Source organism: Elephantulus edwardii, unplaced genomic scaffold (assembly GCF_000299155.1).
Source record: "Elephantulus edwardii isolate Elephantulus edwardi_28Jun2011 unplaced genomic scaffold, EleEdw1.0 scaffold00183, whole genome shotgun sequence".
In the NCBI taxonomy this organism is placed as follows: domain Eukaryota; kingdom Metazoa; phylum Chordata; class Mammalia; order Macroscelidea; family Macroscelididae; genus Elephantulus; species Elephantulus edwardii.
The window spans coordinates 4,334,081-4,353,811 of record NW_006399933.1 but is presented as its reverse complement, the minus strand read 5'-3'; the positions used below and the strand labels follow the sequence as shown (position 1 = coordinate 4,353,811).

Below are 19,731 nucleotides of genomic sequence, written 5' to 3'. Positions count from 1 at the left end.
ATTATGTATACTACAGAGACAAAAAAAAGTAAAAGTTTTATCTGAACAAAATGTACAAAGGTCATAATTTAAAATTATGACAGACTTTTGATTTAAAGTAGAGCACATATTTCTAATAATTTTTCCTTAGAGTAGATTAAGTAGTTCCTAAATCAAAGTACTTAAATAAATAATATGAAAGACTCAAAATGAAATGAGATTTATTTAAAAAGAGCTTTTTCTATGAAAAGACACTTTTTCATGGTTCCCTGGAAGAAATGTAGAAGAGTAATCTAATCAGGAACTATATATTATGTCCAAAACCAAATTTCATTTACCTCCTTTTGAAATAGATGTTACTGTTATTTTTCTCCCATTGAATTTGTTATTTATATGAAATGACAACAAAAGGAAGTGATGGCAGTTCTTTAGATTATACAAGTAAAACAAACAAAATAAAAACTACAAATATATCAAGTATAACACAGAATTATTTCTATATAACCATGAGGGCAAAATATTGCATTTAAAATAAAGTTTTCCTAGAACAAAAATATACAGTACAATTAAATCATTTTCTTCCTGCACTCTGTTAATATAATCTTCCTTACAAACTTCCTCCAGAATTTTAACATTCTGTAGTTTCTTACCCATATTATTAGCTCTTTCTTATATAACTACTATGGAGCTACTTATATATAAGATTCTATAAATGCATAAATTATAAATTTAGTCATAGTCAATATATCACTAATAACTCTGTCAAAAACTTACTCAAATATTACTACCAAAAGGCATATAAGTATAAATGACTCACATTATGGATTTCATCTTGTTCTCATCCTCAAATTTACCCCTAGTCTTAATAGCCAATCTGAGATCACCTGTTTCTCAGTGTCATTTTACTAAAGTAGAAACCCCTGGATCGGTAGATGTAAACGAAAAGTTAGCTTATGATTGCTCCATTTTAGAAAACAAGCATGATTTGTGTGGGACTGACAGGAAGAAAGCAATTGCTTTAGAGGTAACAATAGCTATTGTTAGCTGTCAACATTTGTGTGAAAATGACTTTATTTGTAAACTTTAGGATTCAAAGAAAGTCCAAGTGAATTGCTAAACTTTTAGTGGGAATAAAACACCAGTTATGTCTTTGATCTATATCTGTATTTCAGAATCATATAAAAACAATGGGTTTAATATATTGTCATGCTGTGTATTCTTTATCTCAACAATTATTCTTTATTTTTTTAAAGAAAAAATGCATTAAATAACTCTAGGGCAAAGTTTTCTGCTAAATGCTGAGACACCAAGATGAATAAAAGTGTAATTCTGTCCTATTGAGTCTTATAGATGACCTCCGCATAAAAATAGATCGATTCAGGGGAGCTCTGGTGGGTGGCCTAGTGGCAAGAAGCTACACTATAATCCCAGAGGTGCATGGTTTGAATCCACCAGATGCTCTGCCAGGAAAGGAGGGACAATCTCCTCCTGTACCGTCAGATCTGATTTGACGGTACAGACAAAAAAAAAAAAAGAAGAAGAAAAAAAAAATAGATCCATTCATTTCAAGGAGCAATAGTAACAATATACACAGTCTTTATGAAAATATAGATGAGTATAGTAGAAGGATACAAAATGGAGAAGAGAGTGAATGAATAAAGTTTCAAGAAAGAACAGTTCAATGTGCATGTGTGAACACTAAAATACTGTACTTGCCATAGGCTGTATGCTGTCAGATGTCTGCTTCAGCTTTTGCTTGATCTTTGAGAATAGCTGCCCTTAACCTATATTTACCAGACTCTCCTACCAGCTGGCTTGCAGCTGAGTTTGATAAAGGAAGGGCGTGAAGTTGAGGAATAGCAAAGAAAAAAAACCCTGAGGGGTTTCTCCCATGGTTTTGTTTCTCATGATCTAATTATGACATTTGTTGTGCTTCTTTCTTGTTTTTTGCTTCTAGGAGTAGAGGTTTGCACGGGTCTCTGCTCTCCCTTGACTCCAATTTACAGACACTTCTTCACTAGCTACTGTAGAAACTTTCTTTTCCTGCCTTTCTATCCTCTGCTGCCTTTTGCAAGTTCCTGACTTGGTGTCAATTTATGACCTTAAATTTCCTCTTTATGAAATATAAATATTTTCCTTTTCTGGATGGACAGATACCTGTAAGATGTTAATTACATAAGTGAAATTCCAAGAATTTGGACTGTAGATTTGGGACTCATCAAAATATAGCGAGAGATTTTTGAGGAAGGCCCACTGGGGAACACAGTGATAGAGCAAAGAAAAATGTGATATATATTTACATCTAAAAATAGTCATAAAGATATATTGTGCTTGTGTGCCTTTGAGTTGGAACTGACTGATATCTGACCCTCTAGAAGGTTTTCAGAGGTGGTTAATTCTCAAGAGGAGATGGCCAATCCTTCTCATCTATGCTGGATTCAAACTGCAGATGTTCATTGAAATTAATAATAACAATAAAAAAATTAAAAAAAACCCCCAACCAAGCCAATGGAACATTTATAAAAATTATTATGTTTAAACAAAGTCAAAATAATTATAAATGTTCTAAGCAGAAAGTGCATGTGACATGTCATATATTAAAGCACAATAAAATTGTAAAAAAAATAATAAAACACACACACACACGTACACACACACACAGAGCATGGCTTTGGGATTGCAGCACACTTTCTCACCAGTAGGCCACCTGAGTGCTTACACAAAACATTTGTGAGAAGATTTCTGAAGATAGAGCAAGTTACATTTGTACCAGGATTAGAGTGGAAACCCATTTTGTGCCCTTGTGATGTTGCATCTGTATATATTCTGTTTAATATTATTTATTTTCATGTGTTCATATCACTTGCTTTGACCTTGACTGATGCTTACATTTTAGTTATCTTCTACGTAACACTAGCAAAAAGACATTTTACTAAAACTTAGTAAATTATTATTTTAATAATATAGTTTGAGTCATGTAAAGTACTTATTGTTAGGTGTGGTTGTGTCTACTCCTGGTGAACGACGGACCTGAGCCCTGTCCTGTCCTTGCCTGTCCTGTGCCATCCTCATCACCTCTGAAACGTTTGAGCCCCTTACTGCAGTCATTGTGTCACTCTGTCTTGTTGGGGTCTTCCTCTCTTTTGCTGATCCTCCATCTTTACTAAGGAATAACCTCTCCTAGTAACACATTTAACGTATTAAAGACAGAGTTTCATTACCTTTGCCTCTTAGAGCAATTAAAATGGGTAAGAAGATGATGCAGGTCATAAAGGTTTAACCAGCTTTTTAACCTAGTCATTGTGAATCTTCAAGCTAATCTTTATGTTAACAGATGCTAAAGTGATTTTCTTCTGTATTTTATATATGCTACAGGTTTACTATTACAAAATTTAACTTCAATTTAGTTTTTAATTTAGATATCAGTTCAGAAATGAATTTATCTCTAAAATGGCTTCTACAGGTATATTTTCAGCTTCCTATATTAAAGAATTCTCAATGACTTAAATTACACATATAGTTTTCTCTTTAAATATTCTTAATAAAGAAAAACATTTCATAAAGCTATTTTTATTTTGAGAAAGTCTTTTGAGATTCTTTCCTGTCACTCTGCTTCGTCTTTTACATTTGCAGTTTCCCAAAGAACTTGTTTCGAAGATGAATGAGGAAATAGGAAATATCATTAAATGGAATTAGAAAGCCATTCTCATTTACTAGATAACAATGATTTACTACTTTTTCCAGAATCCTTAGAAATTTACATTTATATTAAAAGAAAACAAATCAAACCAAACACTGATAATGTAGTTAGTAGATTCAAACATAACTCATTACTGTAGATTATAACTTACCTTCAGCATCTGTTAGTCCTACTCCCACTCCCGGCTGTTTTACAGGCTCTTGCCCATTCTGACCCATCTTTCCTCTGTTAAAAGAAAATAAGAGTTTGTATATTTATTCAGGTAAGACCACCTGCATGCAAGTGAGCAAGTCAATCACCAAAAAAACCCCAAAATAAAATCTCATATTCAGAATCAAAGCATTTGAAAAGAAAATACATACACAACAAATGTATCATATTGATTTTAAAACAAAAAATTTATTATTATTATTTATGCAAATACACTGTTGCTGTTGTTGTTGTGTACTGTTGAGTCAGAATTGACTCATAGCAGACCCTCCAGTGGGTTTTCAGACTGCACAGGACATGGTCTATTTGTCTCCTGTGGAGCAGATAGTGAATTCTAACTGCATGTCTGTCTTTAGGTTGGCAGCACAGCTCCTTACCATTAGGCCATAAAAACTCCTCTTAATACAAATATAATAACTCAAAATTTAATCAATCTTTGTTAATTCACTTATTAAATGCCAGATAATCATTTAAATTTAAAACTGGGAAATTATTTTATATTTTTCCTTTTTTGACTAGAGAAGGGAGAAGGGGTTTCTATATCTTGACAGTTTACAATGATGAATTTTCATAAATTCTTTGGCAAGAAAGGGAATGTTGGTTAATAAGTAAATGACAATACAAATGCATATACAGGTTTTGGTGAGTTCTTTTAAAACTTGTAACTTTTAGATAAATTTTCTGCCTTTAGGAGTGCCTAGCAAATTGGCTTTTGAAGTTAGACTTCTTTGGCTCCATGTCTGGTTTTGCTATTTCATGTTGTTTATAACTTAAGTTGGTCAAGTTTTTTTCTTTTATAGCTTCTCTAATCATATCCCCTTCCTTATCTTTATTCTTGTCTATAACTCATGTGCTAGAACACAAGATAACTGATCATTTTGAGTTTAGAATCTTAATAATGAACAATCAAGTGACTGCAGGTTGGTTGTTACTTCTTCAGTCAGAGAAAAAGCTACATTACATGCAAAAGATTGTGCAGTCACTTTCCTGTGCATCTACAGAAGATGTTCTAAAAAGGTGGAAGTTCTTAGGTGTTAAAAATAGTTCTTAAATAAATCTTGCTAATAATGCTTTCCAGACAATAATTCTAATAGAGCAGGATTTACTGACAATAATTCTTTACTCTCACAAAAAGTAGTTGTTTTGTTGGCCCTGATAACAATATCTCTGGTTTTGTTTTGGTTTTTTCCTTAGAATTCAATTATATCATACTTGAAGTGTTCTCTAAATGTCCTGTTATCATCCTACTCCATAGAAATTATTCTTTTGAAAAGTCATTTTATTACATTGTTCTGAGAATTCTAGATCTACGGTTTAAGTGCAAATTTTCATTGCATGATTATGTGAGGGACAAGTATAAGCATAGATTAGAATCTATCTATCTATCTATCTATCTATCTATCTATCTATCTATCTACCTAACTATCATCTATATAGACTTTCATCTGGAAGTATACAGGAAGAGTATTTAAGAAATACATACAACCTCACTTATTGTTTAAGAAATACACAATACCTACAGTTTTCAATCTTTCTATAAGAAACTGATGGTCCTCATGAAATAAATTGACACATAATAACCCATTATAGCTTTCCTCCGGAAACTCTATGAACTTGGAGAAATTAATGAGAGTTAGACAAGTTTTCAGGTCTTTTGTTCATAGGGTCACAATGAGTTCTCTACGACTTGACGGCACTTAACAACAACAACAATGACTAAACAAAGAACTGCTTCTTACTGTTCGAGAAGAAGAAAAGCTTAATAACTTAGCCGCAGCCCTGGTGGTGCAAAGGATTAACTGTCTAGCTGTAAATGGAAAAGTTGGCTGTTTGAATCCACTCAACAGCTCCATGGGAGAAATCCATGAGCATGTACTTCTGTATATTAAAGTCAAGGATATCCTATTGGTAGATCTACTCTGTCATATTGGGTTACTATGCATCAATTTGATGGTACCCCACTTTAAAAAATATGGTGGTAGAATGAGCTAAATAATACTTTATACCTGCAGTTTATGCAGTTAAAAGTGAAGATGAATTTAGTAAACATACCACATGACCACGGAAGCAATGTAGAACCAGAAAAAAAAATCCTTTTCAGGACATAACAACATTTTTTAAACTAAATTTTAGTTAATTTAGAATGAAAATAACTTTTGATCAGTTTTTTTCTTGAGTATTTCATTTTTATTTTGATAGCATTTGATATTATCTTTGCTTCTAATGGATATTATTTTTTACTTTAGGTCCATAACCAGAAAAGTGTGTCCAACACATAATTATATTGACAGAAAGTTTGGCAACATTGTGAAGGTAAGTGAAATAGAAAAGAAACAAAACTGTTTAGGGCAGTGTTGGAGAATTAATTTTTCTTAATTCTCAAAAACAATCCTCAACTCTGGCCTTTTTAACTTCAAATTTTATAATCCATGTCTCTTATTCAATCAAGAAATATGTATTGGATATTTACATTAGTCTAGCCATAAATTTCAGGAAAAAAATTTCTCATAGGAAAAAATGTAATATCCTAGAGAGTTCTGAGAAAACAGGATAATGGGAGAAAATGAAATTTGAAGTACATGTAAAAACTTCATAGTCTACTTCCACCTTGAATATTGAAGAAATAACATAGTTTACTCTATGGAAATGATGATTTTTTCCCCATCACTATTAAATTATATATATGCATGTGTGACAAAGTGTGTTGTTCTCTTAACTAAAAGGTAAGTATAGTGTACAATGTGCTGTGCTGTTAACCCAAAGGTCAGTGGTTCAAATCCACCAGCTGTTCCTTGGGAAAATGCTGAGCAGTCCTTTTCCATCAAGATTTACAATCGTGGAAAGCTGAGGGAGGGTTGGCCATAGTCAGAATTGACTCAATGGCAGTGGATTTTTGGTTTATCTGTTTTATTTTGGGGAGTGAACATAATTTATTTGTTTTTAAACATTTATTCACTGTTTAATATTATAGTAACCCCAATGAGAAGTACCAAGAATTTGAATGTGGTCTTTTCCCCCCCACAGCCTTGTAAATCCATAAATTATCAACTCTAAAAACAGAATTACTATGTCTGATCTCACCCATTCTTATAGAAGAACAGTCATGAATTTCATCAATCTTTCTGGTATAGTTATAAGAGATCTAGCATGTCTATAAATTACAAGTGGGATAACTTGCAATAATTTTAATTACATGTCAGAAGATTTAAGTCACACAAAATTAATTTTTTCCTTAATAAGGGATATAAACAACATCTAACCTTAACTTTATGTCAAAGATGAAACTTGTACTGGAGTCTAATGTGTTGAATTTTTTTTGGAGAATACTAAAATTTCTGTAAAAATGAAATTATTTTTTAAATTTTCAGTTGTAAGTTTTAGCCAATAAAAACCTGTCCCTTTGCTTCTTCACAATGAAAATGTGGATTTAAAAATGTTACAAATACCGATGATTTACATATCCTTTGTTTACTTGTTTCATCAATTGAGCATCATTTGATGTAAATCTTATAATTGCTAAATTTCCACTAACTTTTATTTTAATGTCCACTATTTCTCCATTTTTTCCATAATCAAACTTGAGGTTTCTTCCCAATTGTCGTTTTTGTGTGAATATTTCAGATCTAGTTAGTTTTTTTCATTTAACAGGTGATAGACATTTCATTTTTTAATATTAGTTTAAATAACTTCCATGTCACAGGACTCTTCTCACTTCCTGTCCTGTTTCCCTTTGCCTGTTCATCCTTCTTTACATTCTTGCCTTCTGAGGTTTGCTTTTGGGCAAATGCTGCCCTTAGGTCCCCTGTGGTTCGTTGTTCAGTGGAGTATGCTCCTGATGATGTTATTACTCACTTGAAAGTCCATTATTTGACTGCTAGCTGATTCCCAGGGGTGATTCCATTTCTGGCTCAAAGCCAGTCTAGGGACTTTGCCTAGGGGGTTTCTGAGTGTCTGTCTGTCTATCTATAACTATCTATCTATCTATCTATCTATCTATCTATCTATCTATCTATCTAATCTATCTATCTATCTATCATCTATCGTTGTTGTTAGGTGAGGCTAAGTATGGTTCATAGCAACGCTCTGAATAACAGATTTGAGCGTGATCCTATCCTATGCAATCTTCATTATTTTTGACACGCTTGAATACATTGTTGCAGTCACAATGTCAATCCCTCTTGTTGAGGGGATTCCTCTCTTTAGGGCTGATATTTTCCATGGCTTTTAATTTTTATTTAAATCCCCACCCCCGTTCTGTCCAACAGCATCTACTGTAACTCCAATCAAAGCCATTGGTAATGGTGGAAAGGCATTGTATAGTCCTGGTCTCAGATTGTGATTGGTGTGGTTCATCAGTCCTTTTTTTCCATGATTGTTTTCTGAATCTTGGAATTTCTTCGTTCTTCTTTTCTCCAGAAGGAAAAAAGATAATGTCTGCACCTTGGATGACTGTTTAAAAGTTATTAATAGTTCAGTTGTTACTTAACATGTAGGATATGAAATATTGTCTTGGTGGATTGTAGTTGTTGTTGTCATGTGCCATCGAGTTGCCTGTGACTCATAGTGACCCTATGTACAATAGCTCTGAAGCCTGCACTATCCCAAGCCAATCTCACTGTCTCCATCAGATGCAAACCCATTTCTTAGTCACTGAGTCAAACCATCTCATCCTGGGTCTTCCTCTCACTTGCTGTCCCTCCACCCTGCCAAGAATGATATTCTTCTGCAAAGACTGGTCTCTTCTGGCCACATTCTCAAAGTATATGAGGTGGAGCTTCAAAATCCTAGCCTCCAAGAAGCAGTTTGGTTTCACCCTCTCCAGGACAGGCGTATTTGTTCTCCTGGAAGTCCATGGCATTAGACTATGCTAAATAGCCTAGGCATCCCTTTAGATTATGTTCTTAAACCCTCAAATCCAGGAACTCATTCCTTCCAAGAGTTTGGTTATGGTTAAGAAGTTATGAACTTTGCCCCACCCTACCATCTGTACATGAATATTTTTGCAGCAAATGAAAATAAATGTTTCATAGGATTATCCTCTACCAAACTTATATATCCTCATGAATGTAGTCTTGTTCACAATTAAATGTTTTGAAGGTTAACTGTAAATTGGAAATCAACTTATCTGTGCAGCTTAATAAGTGACTACAATGTTCACAGCTTAGAGAGAAGAACCTAATAAATTTGTGAAATTATTTTTGGTCAAGTAGAGTTGAATCATCAGGATAGATCTGCTTCCTTTCAGCAATCGTTTCCAAGAAAACATAAGATTAGAAACAAATATTGGATCCATGCTTGACTCAGTTAAAAATAAACTCCAAATCCAAGATGGCCCAGAGATAAACATTTGTTGTTCTTGTTGTTATGTGCCGTCGAGTTGCTTGTGACTCATAGTGACCCTGTGTACAACAGCCCTAAACTCCGCTCTGTCCTGTGTCAATTGTACCATCTCCGATACACCCATCCCAATTGCCCCAGTCACTGAGTCAATCCACCTCATAGAGGGCCTTCCCCTTCTGCGCTGTCCCTCCACCCTACCAAGAATGAGGTCCTTCTCCAAGGACCGGTCGCTCCTTACAACATGTCCAAAGTATGTTAGACAGAACCTCAGGGATAGGTATCCTGATGGATGGGGGAGCAGGGAAATAAGTGAGTAAAGACAAGTGTGGCAAGGGCAGGGACAACACTGATATGAATGGTTCACTCCACAATAAGGGATTTATCTTTCATGTGTCTGTAAAATGCTCGTCTGTCTGATACTTCTCTTAATCTGAACATTCAGATTAAGACAGACTAGGAAGAAGGATTGGCCATCCACTTCTGAAATAGCAGGCCTCCGAAAACCCTGTGATAAACATTTATACAATTTAAATTGAAAAATATGTAACTGGAAATATACAAAATAAACATAGTGTTTCCTTTAAACTTACTTACCTCATTATTTGGCTTTTACAAATAATCTAAATATGAGGACTATACCAAGAATTAAAGGAAAGCATCATAAAAAACAAATGCAAAAAACCTCATTGCCATTGAGACAGAACTGACTGGAGTTCACCAGAGTTGACCCTCTCACGTGTTTTTAGAGGCTGCAAATTACATAAGAGGATATTGTCCATCGCTCTCACACAGCTGCTGGTGGATTTGAACCACCTGTCTTTGAGATGACAGCACAATTCCTCATTTACTAGATCACCAGGGCATTGTTTATAGAACAAGGGGCAACTAAAACAGGAACGAATAGAAGTTTCACTCCTCCAAAAGCTTTGCTTTCTGCTGAAGAAGGTGAGAAAGAATATGCACCAAGGACACATATAAAGAGTTGTTAAACTTTTAGTTTAAAGTGCTAGAGAGTGAAGCTGTTAGATAATCCACATAGTAGTGTAAAAGTAGTGATTTCTCAATTAGAAGTGGATGAGTGAGGGGTCTCAATAAGATGTTAAATATGGGCACCAAAATGTCAATTTCATATAATTATCATGTATCATGAAATACAGGGAGCTCTGGTGGCCTAGTGGCAAGAAGCTATGCTGCAATCCTGAAAACACGTGGTTGGAGGCCACCGGTTGCTCTGCAAGAGAAGGATGGACGGACAATCTCCTCCGATGCTGTAAAAGCTGGAGGGTCAGCTATGGGTCTGTTCCGTCCTTATGGTACACAACAACAACAATCATAAAATGCATTCATTTTTAATTTTTTCCACAAACACTTAAAAATTAAGTCTTTTTTTTTTTCTTCTTCTTCTTTTTCTTACAAGCCTTAGATTAACATATTAGCAAGATAGATTCTCTTTGGTCTAGATCTTGGAGCTGGGACAAACAATGGAATTTGAATTTCCAGAAGTCTTAATGGAGAGAAATCAATGAGAAAATCAGATTTTGTACGTATTTATCTTGGATGCTCCTCAATGAACTAAATCTCTTCTAAGACATTCTCAGCACAATGTGCTTTCTTTTTGTCTCTTTGCAATGTGATTTCTCTCCATGATATGCATGAGGTTCCCTGGTGACAAAATGCTTAGAGCACTTGGTGGCAACCAAAAGGTTAGTGACTCTGAGAAAGGACCACCTGATACGCTGGTCCCATAAAGCTTTCCTCAGTAGGAAACCTCATGAGATAATTCTGTTTTACCACTTGGGGTCGCTGTGAGTAGTCCTCGTTTCAATGGCACCAAAACAAATAGCAAATGAAATTTTTTCAAGTAGCATCTACTGAAAGAAAAATCTGTTATGTAATTATTTCTAGACAGGACTGAAACACTTGAACATCTTCAATTTTAACTGTAAAGATTATAGATTAAAATTATGTATAACTCAAGGTCCAATTTATTGTAAACACCACATATATGTTCTTTGAGTATATATCTCCTCTGACTGACATAAACTGATTCTATTAATCTCATTTACTAATAACGTTTGACTTTTGTCCTTACTTGATTAATGTGGCTATACAGTCCCTGAACCTGAGTCAAGCATGGCTAAATTATTATTTCAGCAGTTTTCTATTAAATACAGATTACAGTGATTTAATAATGGTGATAGTGACCAACATTCATCTTTAGAATTAACCAAAGTAATCCAATATTTTCTGACCAGTCTATTTTTCACATAGCCATGAACAATTCAAGTATTTCAAGGACAATGACTCAGAACTGGATAATTATCTAGTTATCTTCTGCTAAATGCTAAGAAGACCTTTCTCATGATGTTAATTTTGCACGGGGAAAAGAAAGAAGAACTTACATCCTTGGAATAGGAAATAGATTAGTGTCGCCTGCAGCGCTGCTGCGTCCTTCACTATCCACGCTATATCCACTGCCAAGGCTGCTGCCCGAAGAGCCGGTGGACACGGAGCTTTCTGCAGGTCGCTGGGTGGGAGGCTTTGCTGCATGGTGTAGGGAGAGTCAACACCACAGTCAATAAACGAGCCTGCATTTCGGCCTTCGTGCACAACGATATGTTTTCTTACTATGCATATATAAAGGAATAAAGCCATCGCAAGAACTCGACATTTCTTAACCAGCCTTGCAAGTCCATGTCCTTAACCCAGAGTGAACTATAATAGCATTTATGCCACTTTCTTCTCATTGTTCATAAGACAAACTTTCCTGAAAAGCCATTTAGTTTTAGATTAAGTACCTAACTGGTCTATTAGTAGTATTAAGATTGTTGTAGTGGTTTATTCGTACAGAATTACAACAGTGATATGGCAAACAGGTATTTGGGTTATTTCATGGAGAAATAAGTTTAGAAAGATAGTAGATTGACATAACAGGATAGAGAGAAAATGGTTCCATTGTTTTCTACATTCATCATTTGTTATACTCCTGAGAACTGAAGACGTAAATACAAAAGATGGTTTGAAGAAATAACTGAAACTTTTATGCTTGTTTGCATGTAACTCGAGAAACCCTCTCCAGTACCATTTTAAAGGTTGGAGATACTTGTTTTTCTTTAGGGGATTTTCTAATTTACGACTGGGCTGGTTTCAAAAATTTCAGTTTTGGATATTAGAATGCATATTCTCATAGATATATTAAAGTTCAGCTACATGCAATAAAAGATCCATTACAGATTAGTATTGACGTTGTTAAGGCTAGGGAATGAGTCATTAGAGAAGACTTTTAAGGCAAAAAGAAGAGAAAAAAGGCAACTGTGTTTCTTTGTGTTTGAAATAAAGAAGCCTCCCTTAGGTAGATTTTTGAAATTGTTGATGTTTGTCTTCAGCCACATGGTAAGAAATTAAGAGCATGAATTTAGGTCATATTGATCTAATTATTCTTAATCAAGATCACCGGAATTCTAAGGTGTCACAGGTTTCTCATTTGGAAAAAGAAAATGTGGTCAAGAATGTCTGCCTGATGGGACTTTGGTTTCCAAGGAGGAAGATGAGACCTTCCTACTGAGGGGGGCCGTGGAGATGCGTTGACGCCGTGACTTTAACAACAGGTCTAAGCCCAACAATGATTGTGAAGATCACACACAAAGTACCAGGGTTTCATCCTATCGTGCACAGGGTTGTTGTGCCTTGGGGAAGATTGGATAGCACCTCACAACAATTGACTTGTTCTTCGTTCTCTTCTGATTTTATTTGTCATATCCCCAACTTTCCCGCAGGACTTTACTGACATAACAGTTCCCAGAGCCAGATTTCTTTGGAATGGGTCTGACCAAAAATTCTTTTTTGTTATCTTCTAAAACCTACACATACTTTCCTCTATAATTAAATCTCTGTTTCTTACGAGTTTCTTAGGTAGCTGGGCAAATTCATGTAACTGAGTGAAATTTCTGATCATTTTTTTTGATCCTAAAGTAAGAAAGAGAGGTCTTTTAAAAGAATATTATAAAAATATAATGACTCTGATTGTGGTGAAATTTCAGCCCCTCTACTAGAATGAAATGTAAAACGCAAACACTGTGAGGCAAACAACTTGAAGGCCAAAAAGCCACCATTAGATTTAGCCAGGCTCGTCCCCTAGTCTGTAACTGCAGGGTAAATATTTAGGTTTTCCCAATTTCTTCACTTCTTTCATTGTAGCATGACTATATTTTCAAAAATCATCAATAATTTTAACAATATCTATTCTAATTACAGGAATAGAATTTTTTCTAGAGTAAAGAATGAAAAATTTAGTGATTAGACATATTTCAGCTAGCTCTAAATTGGGAACACATTTGAATATTGTTAAAAATTCAATTACCAAGAGCTTGTGGGAAGATAATCACAATAATTGTTTAATATTTGCTTTAGTTTATATGTAGAAAAACCAGATAAATATAAATTACTGTTAAAGCAGAGATAAGACTTTTAGAAAGATAATTTACAAAAGCATTAAAGGTAATAAGATTTGGATACAGAACTTATAAGATAGGTAAAGGAACTAAAGCTTCACCATCAGCAACATAATATGTCAGATTAATCAATGAATTATAAAGAAAACCTGAAATACTTTTAATATATACTAAATAATCAAACCAGCTAGAGAATGACTATTTTTCATATGGCATTGAAAAGTATTTATTAACAGAGAAATCGTGATATACTATTTTCAAAGATCATTCTTAATTAATTGACATTTAATATTTTGTCAATTTATTCTTACTGAATCAAAACAATTTTCATCCCAGAGATCTCACAATGCATCCGAATGACTCCATTATAGAGGTAATAGCTCACTATTTACCTTTCAAAATATTTAGTCTTTGGCCAACTTTGGTTTTACCTGATGCAGTTTTCAGTCCTATTATTTTTCTGAGCAATTTGAGAAATCTGAACAGGATGTAACATGGCATAACAAGAAGAGAGAGATAAGGCTAGAAATAAGTCTAGAAAAAGACTTTTTAAAATTCTTTCTCATTTTGTCTTTCACCCTATCTCTGGGGAGCTTGTGGCAGGATAGTTGATAATTAAAATGTAGGCAAGTAGAAATGAAAGAAAAACAAAGGATGATACTTGTATATTTAACTAGAATAAATTTATCTAAATTATTTATAAAACATATTTACATCTAATAATGAGGATATAGAATTTCCGGGTATTCAGAAACTAAGTGAATTGTGTAAATTAATCCAGATTGTAGTGCTATCTTAACAAAGCATCTGGGTGTTCAATTTGATTTTTTACTCTTAACTGAGCATAAAAGTGCAGTGTAGAGATAGTCTGAAATTTAGTTTCTGAAAATGAGTTAGATCAAAATGCATAATAGACATTCCCATGGTTATCAGACTATATCATAAGCAAAAACCATACAGAAATGCAAGAATTTTGATAAGCTAGTGCTAAGAATACAAGTATCTTAAAAATACTTTTAATGGTAACTTTTCAGAAACTATAGTTACCAATATCTTTTCAATGAAATATCCAACAATTAAACCAACATCAATTGTAGTATAATGAAATAAATACACCTTATTGACAAATAAACGTAGAAACATTTTTTAACATTAATACAAACTTATTAATGAATACTTTTTTGAATTTTACAAAATTTTACCAAGGAAAGGTCTTATAAAAAATCAATACTTCAGCCAAATTATTTAGTTTTATGTCGTCCTTTATTTCTTTCCAAATTTATCAGCTAGTACTCTCCTTCACATTATATCCAAGTTCATTCAAATAATTTTCTGTCTTTGGTTCCCTATGTCTTCCCTCTGTGCGCCTTTGTTATGGTTTTAAATGTGTATACATATAAATGTAATTATTCATAAAATCCATCCTATCCATCATTCATTTCATGAGTCTAAGTCTTTCTAGTCAGAAGTCAACTCGGCCAGATCGTAATGGCATGTGATCTATGTGTCTTGTAATTATCACTTTCCAGCTTTGATAATAGTTGTTATATGCATATTATTATATAAAGTAGAGCCTGTACCTGCTCTTTGGAAGGTTTTTTTAAAAAAAGTTACTCTTAAATCATTTCTAAGAGAAATATTTACTGAATAAATACTAACAATATTTTAGCAGTTCCCTCAGTTAAACAGAGAACTAAATGAAATTATTTTAGTAGTTCTTTGTATACAGTTGTAGGCATTTGATACAAATAATGTCTCTCCTCAAGGCCCATCTGATATGGGATGATTTTGCACACTCTTTGTTGGAGAAACTTTATAGGATACAAATTTTTTTCTGTGGCTTTTACAATTTGTCTTATGATATAAAAACACATGGTTACTCAACTCGAAGTTATCCAAAGCAGAAAATCTAGTTGGATTGAAAAAAAATCCCACCAAAACATTAGCGAGCATAGCTTCATAAATTAAAAGAAAAATACCTCAAAAAACCAAGAGCTTCCTTAAAATAGACACTGAATATTATGTATTTTAAAAAATTTAGAGAATGAAGAACCCATATACTAACACCCCAGGCATCCACTAGAGGGTGCTATTAAATACTTAAGTCAGTGAGCAGATTCTACCTGTCGAGCTTTGATTCACAAAGATTGTAATTTCTCTATATATTATTGAAGAAAATAATATTTTAAAGCTAAAAAGAATTTGTCATAATTTAGTGATTTCAAAAGGAACAATTTTAAGTGGTTTTATGCCTAATTTGTTCTTTCAGTTCTTTCAGGAATCGTGGACTTATTTATGCTTGTATTATGTGTATGCATATTACACATGAAAAATATTTACTGAAAATTAATTTAACAAAAACAAATTTTCCGGAAGGTTTGCCTTATGAGTTACCTCTTTTATTGCCATGTACCTTTTCATTTAAAAGTCCTAATTTTGCTATGAAGTAAATACTAGCCAAAAAAGAAAGGATTATATAAATATATGATGGAATAAGATGAATCCTACGGAGAGGGTACATTAGAGGACTCAATCATAAAGTACTGGATCATATTTATAACTCAGTTATTGAGAGGTCATGTGGATAAATATCTTTAATCTTCTGTACAGCAATTCAATCTGTTTTAAATTATTTTTTGATCTTTTTTATTTCTTTGGCTGCCAGATGGCTGGCTAGCATTTTATTTTATTACTCCATTGTGGCTAACCTTAATTAACCTGATAGTGTCTCTCTCACTTCACATCTGTCTTCAATTAGTTTGCTCTGTTCATTCTCTTCCACTTCATATTGCTCTTAAATATGCAAAACTATAGCTATGTCTACCGCAGGATGGCAGCACTATGCTAAAAGCCCACTGTAGCCTGAGCTGTAATTGTGAAATCATGGAGAAAGCTGGTAGGAATTCTGGAGATACTCTGTTCCAGTATCCTCCTTTAGCCTGCAAAGAAAGGATTAATTAACCCCTGAGAAGTTTAAATAATTTTTTCATAGTCACACGCTAATAAGAGAGAGTTAAAACTAAAAATTGAGATTCCATTTTCCATCTATTCAATTGTGTCAAGATAAAAAGGTAGTATCACTGCATATGTCATAATTTAGTGCTTGCAACCTGGGAAGCTAGTTTTACTCTCTTGGTCTAACTCACAGCTGTTCCTAGATTTTTCAGTTATAATTTATTATATAGATAGAATAATACATAGGGATTTTTTTTCAGATAGCTGGTTTCATAGTTGATGCAGTATTAAATATTATATTCATAGATACAGTCTACAGAATTAAGAAAAATTTATGAACTATGAGAAATCAATTAAAATTATTTCTGTATCACTATAATTAAATTAACAGGATCTTTTGGGAATCACACATATACATATCCTAGCCAGCATTTATCAGTTATTTTCCCTACTCTCTTATCTCTATTTCTTTTTCTCTCTTCATTTAATTTTAATGTTGTTGTTGTTGTTGTAGAGTTGTTGTTTTTTTTCTTTTTTACCAGAGGGAGTCTAGAGTGTTCTCTTACTTGTTGATTTGATCTTAATATAGCTCTGAAAGTGTCAGAGTTCAGATTCTGTTCTTGTCATAGTTATTCAACATGTTCTCCCTTAAATTACATCTAATTTCATTTGTAAATGTTTTCCATTATAATTTAGGAATATTGCTTTTAGAAGAGATATTGCACATTACAAAAAGTTTAGATATTTGATATTTTTGTTTTCTCTAAATCTACTTCAGTATATTCACAACCCAGTTTGGAATTAACTAAGACACTAATACTCAGTGATGGAAATAGTTCAATTCAGTCTAGCTGTTTGCTTTCTTTATCCCATGGAAGGTGGTAAATGTGTTCTATCAAGTGACAAATTTTCATCAATAGTTGAAAATTAATAATCCGGGCTTCACATGAGCTGTAAGATCCTGAGGGAGGAGTGTGAAGAAAGCATGTCTTTGGAATTTTATTTTAATGACAAATTAGTACTCAGATCTATATGGAACCTGTTACATAAAGAAAAAAAAAGGAAGACAAATTGAATGCTGCTTTGTACTTTTTCCTTAGAAAATATTTTTTAAATGCCCATTAAGATATTCCATATTTCCATAGTAGGTTGGAGCAGAGATAAAGATGTAGCTGCTATGACTCAATTGTCTTTCCCCATGGAAGGCGGTAAACTTCATCATCTTGTTATGTTCTCCCTTCTTCATCCACATTCATCTTATGACTGAATTTTAAAGACATTTCAGTGAAATGTTCCATCTGCTTTTATCTAATACTACTAGTAATTTGCAATTATTTTCCCCATGTATCTAATTATTACTCTCTGGTTTACAGATAATGTAACAATATTCCTTCAGGGAATGGGAATAATAAGATGTGAGTCTAACTGTTTTTGGAAAGAGAGTATTAGTTGAAACCAATAATAAGATAGAAGATATCTGACCTCTCACAAAATCTACTAGTTCCATATACTAGTACAGTATAGTCTTTGTATCTATGTTATAAGGTTGAATGTTTAGTCAGATTTCCCTTTTTTTTGAGCTGCTTCAGTTTATATTACCCAAAGCTAGCTGGCATTATTTTTAAAAAAAAGGTACTTAAAAAAACACAGTTTAAAGGGGGCCAAAAATTCATAGCAAATAAAGGAAAAGATTAAGTCATTATCATGAACAAAAATGAAGAAAATGTATGTATTTTATATTCTCTTTAACAAATTTTATATTATAACCCAGCTGCAATTCAGATCATGAAAAAATAATCTAGCAAATGATTTCATTTTGTTCTAAGAATTGTGAACACAATTGTGATTACACAGTGAAAATCTTTATCTTTAAAAGATCAAAATGAGGAGAATTATCATAGTAGAAAAAAAAACAAACATTCAAGAGTCATACTTCCCCCCACACACCCCCAAAAGATAACTAATTTTCTCAATATCAATCTCATTCCCTATCTGGATACAGAAGCAGCCACTCTCTTACAGGTTTTTTGTTTTGGTTTGGTTTTTTTTGCCCTATACTCACATTAAGTTGTCAGTTCGGTATTTCCAAAAGCTAACAATGGAGTGTATAAAGACCATTGTAACACATCTAGAAATATTTGAGTGAAAATTAATTTAAAAAATATTTCATTTTTAAAAATTTTGATTTCTAATAACCTAACACTGGTAAATTAGATAACACACACTAGACAAGGATACCATCTATATATATACTCCAGTTAGTTTCACATATATAAAACAATCTGCCCAAAAATTTAAAAAATTCGCAGTATGAAAAAATAATAAATTAAAAATAGCACACTAAATTAATTATTTTTTTGTCATTGAAATGTAGTCAATCCATAAGTAATTATGAAATGTGGACAATTAGGACCTGACCTCTCTACTTACTTTAATTTCTCTCTATCCTCTGCAAACAGATAATTTTCAAATACTTTCTCTCTGTAGTTGATTTTTCAAACAGAATGAGGGCATTATAAAAGAAGAACCAGAGGCAGAAAAAATAAAAATCTAATTAAGGCTATTATTCAAATATTTCTAAACATGATGTGGCCTGATTGGATAAATATTTAAATCAGTGAATAATTGCATTTTCTTTTTTCCCCATCTCATTTGAAGGCAGACAGATTCATGCTTTCCTCATTCTTCAGAATTCTTCTCAGATACTTTTAAATTGGTTACTCAACATATATCATTAGAATGGAATATTCACAAGGATGGTGATTTTTGTATACTTTGTTTGCTGCTGTATCACTACCACTACCACTTCACAGAAATTTTGGGACACAATATATATTTTAAAACAAACAAAAAAAGAAATAGTGTAAAAATGGATGTACAGATGAATAATGAACATCTGCTATAGATAATTCAGATAATAAACACAAAACCTTTGCCATTGCTTTGATTCTAACTCATAAGACAGAGTAGAACTGCCCACCAGGGTTTTCAAGACTGTAATCTTTATGCAAGCTGACTGTCACGTTTCTCCAGGAGTGGGTTGTGACTTTGAACTTCCAACTTGTCACTCAGTAGCTAGTGATTTAACCACTGCAC

General features: G+C 33.2%; 1 protein-coding gene across 1 annotated transcript in view; it reads right to left on the bottom strand.

Moving 5' to 3' along the window:
* PCLO (piccolo presynaptic cytomatrix protein) overlaps positions 1–19,731 on the bottom strand; it is a 445,980-nt gene that overhangs the window by 39,368 nt on the left and 386,881 nt on the right. Inside the window, exons 22-23 of the mRNA XM_006896143.1 lie at positions 11,632–11,773; positions 3,831–3,904 (exon numbers count right to left, since the gene is read on the bottom strand). Coding sequence (XP_006896205.1) covers positions 3,831–3,904; positions 11,632–11,773 — 216 coding nt within the window. The remainder of the gene's footprint in view (positions 1–3,830; positions 3,905–11,631; positions 11,774–19,731) is intronic.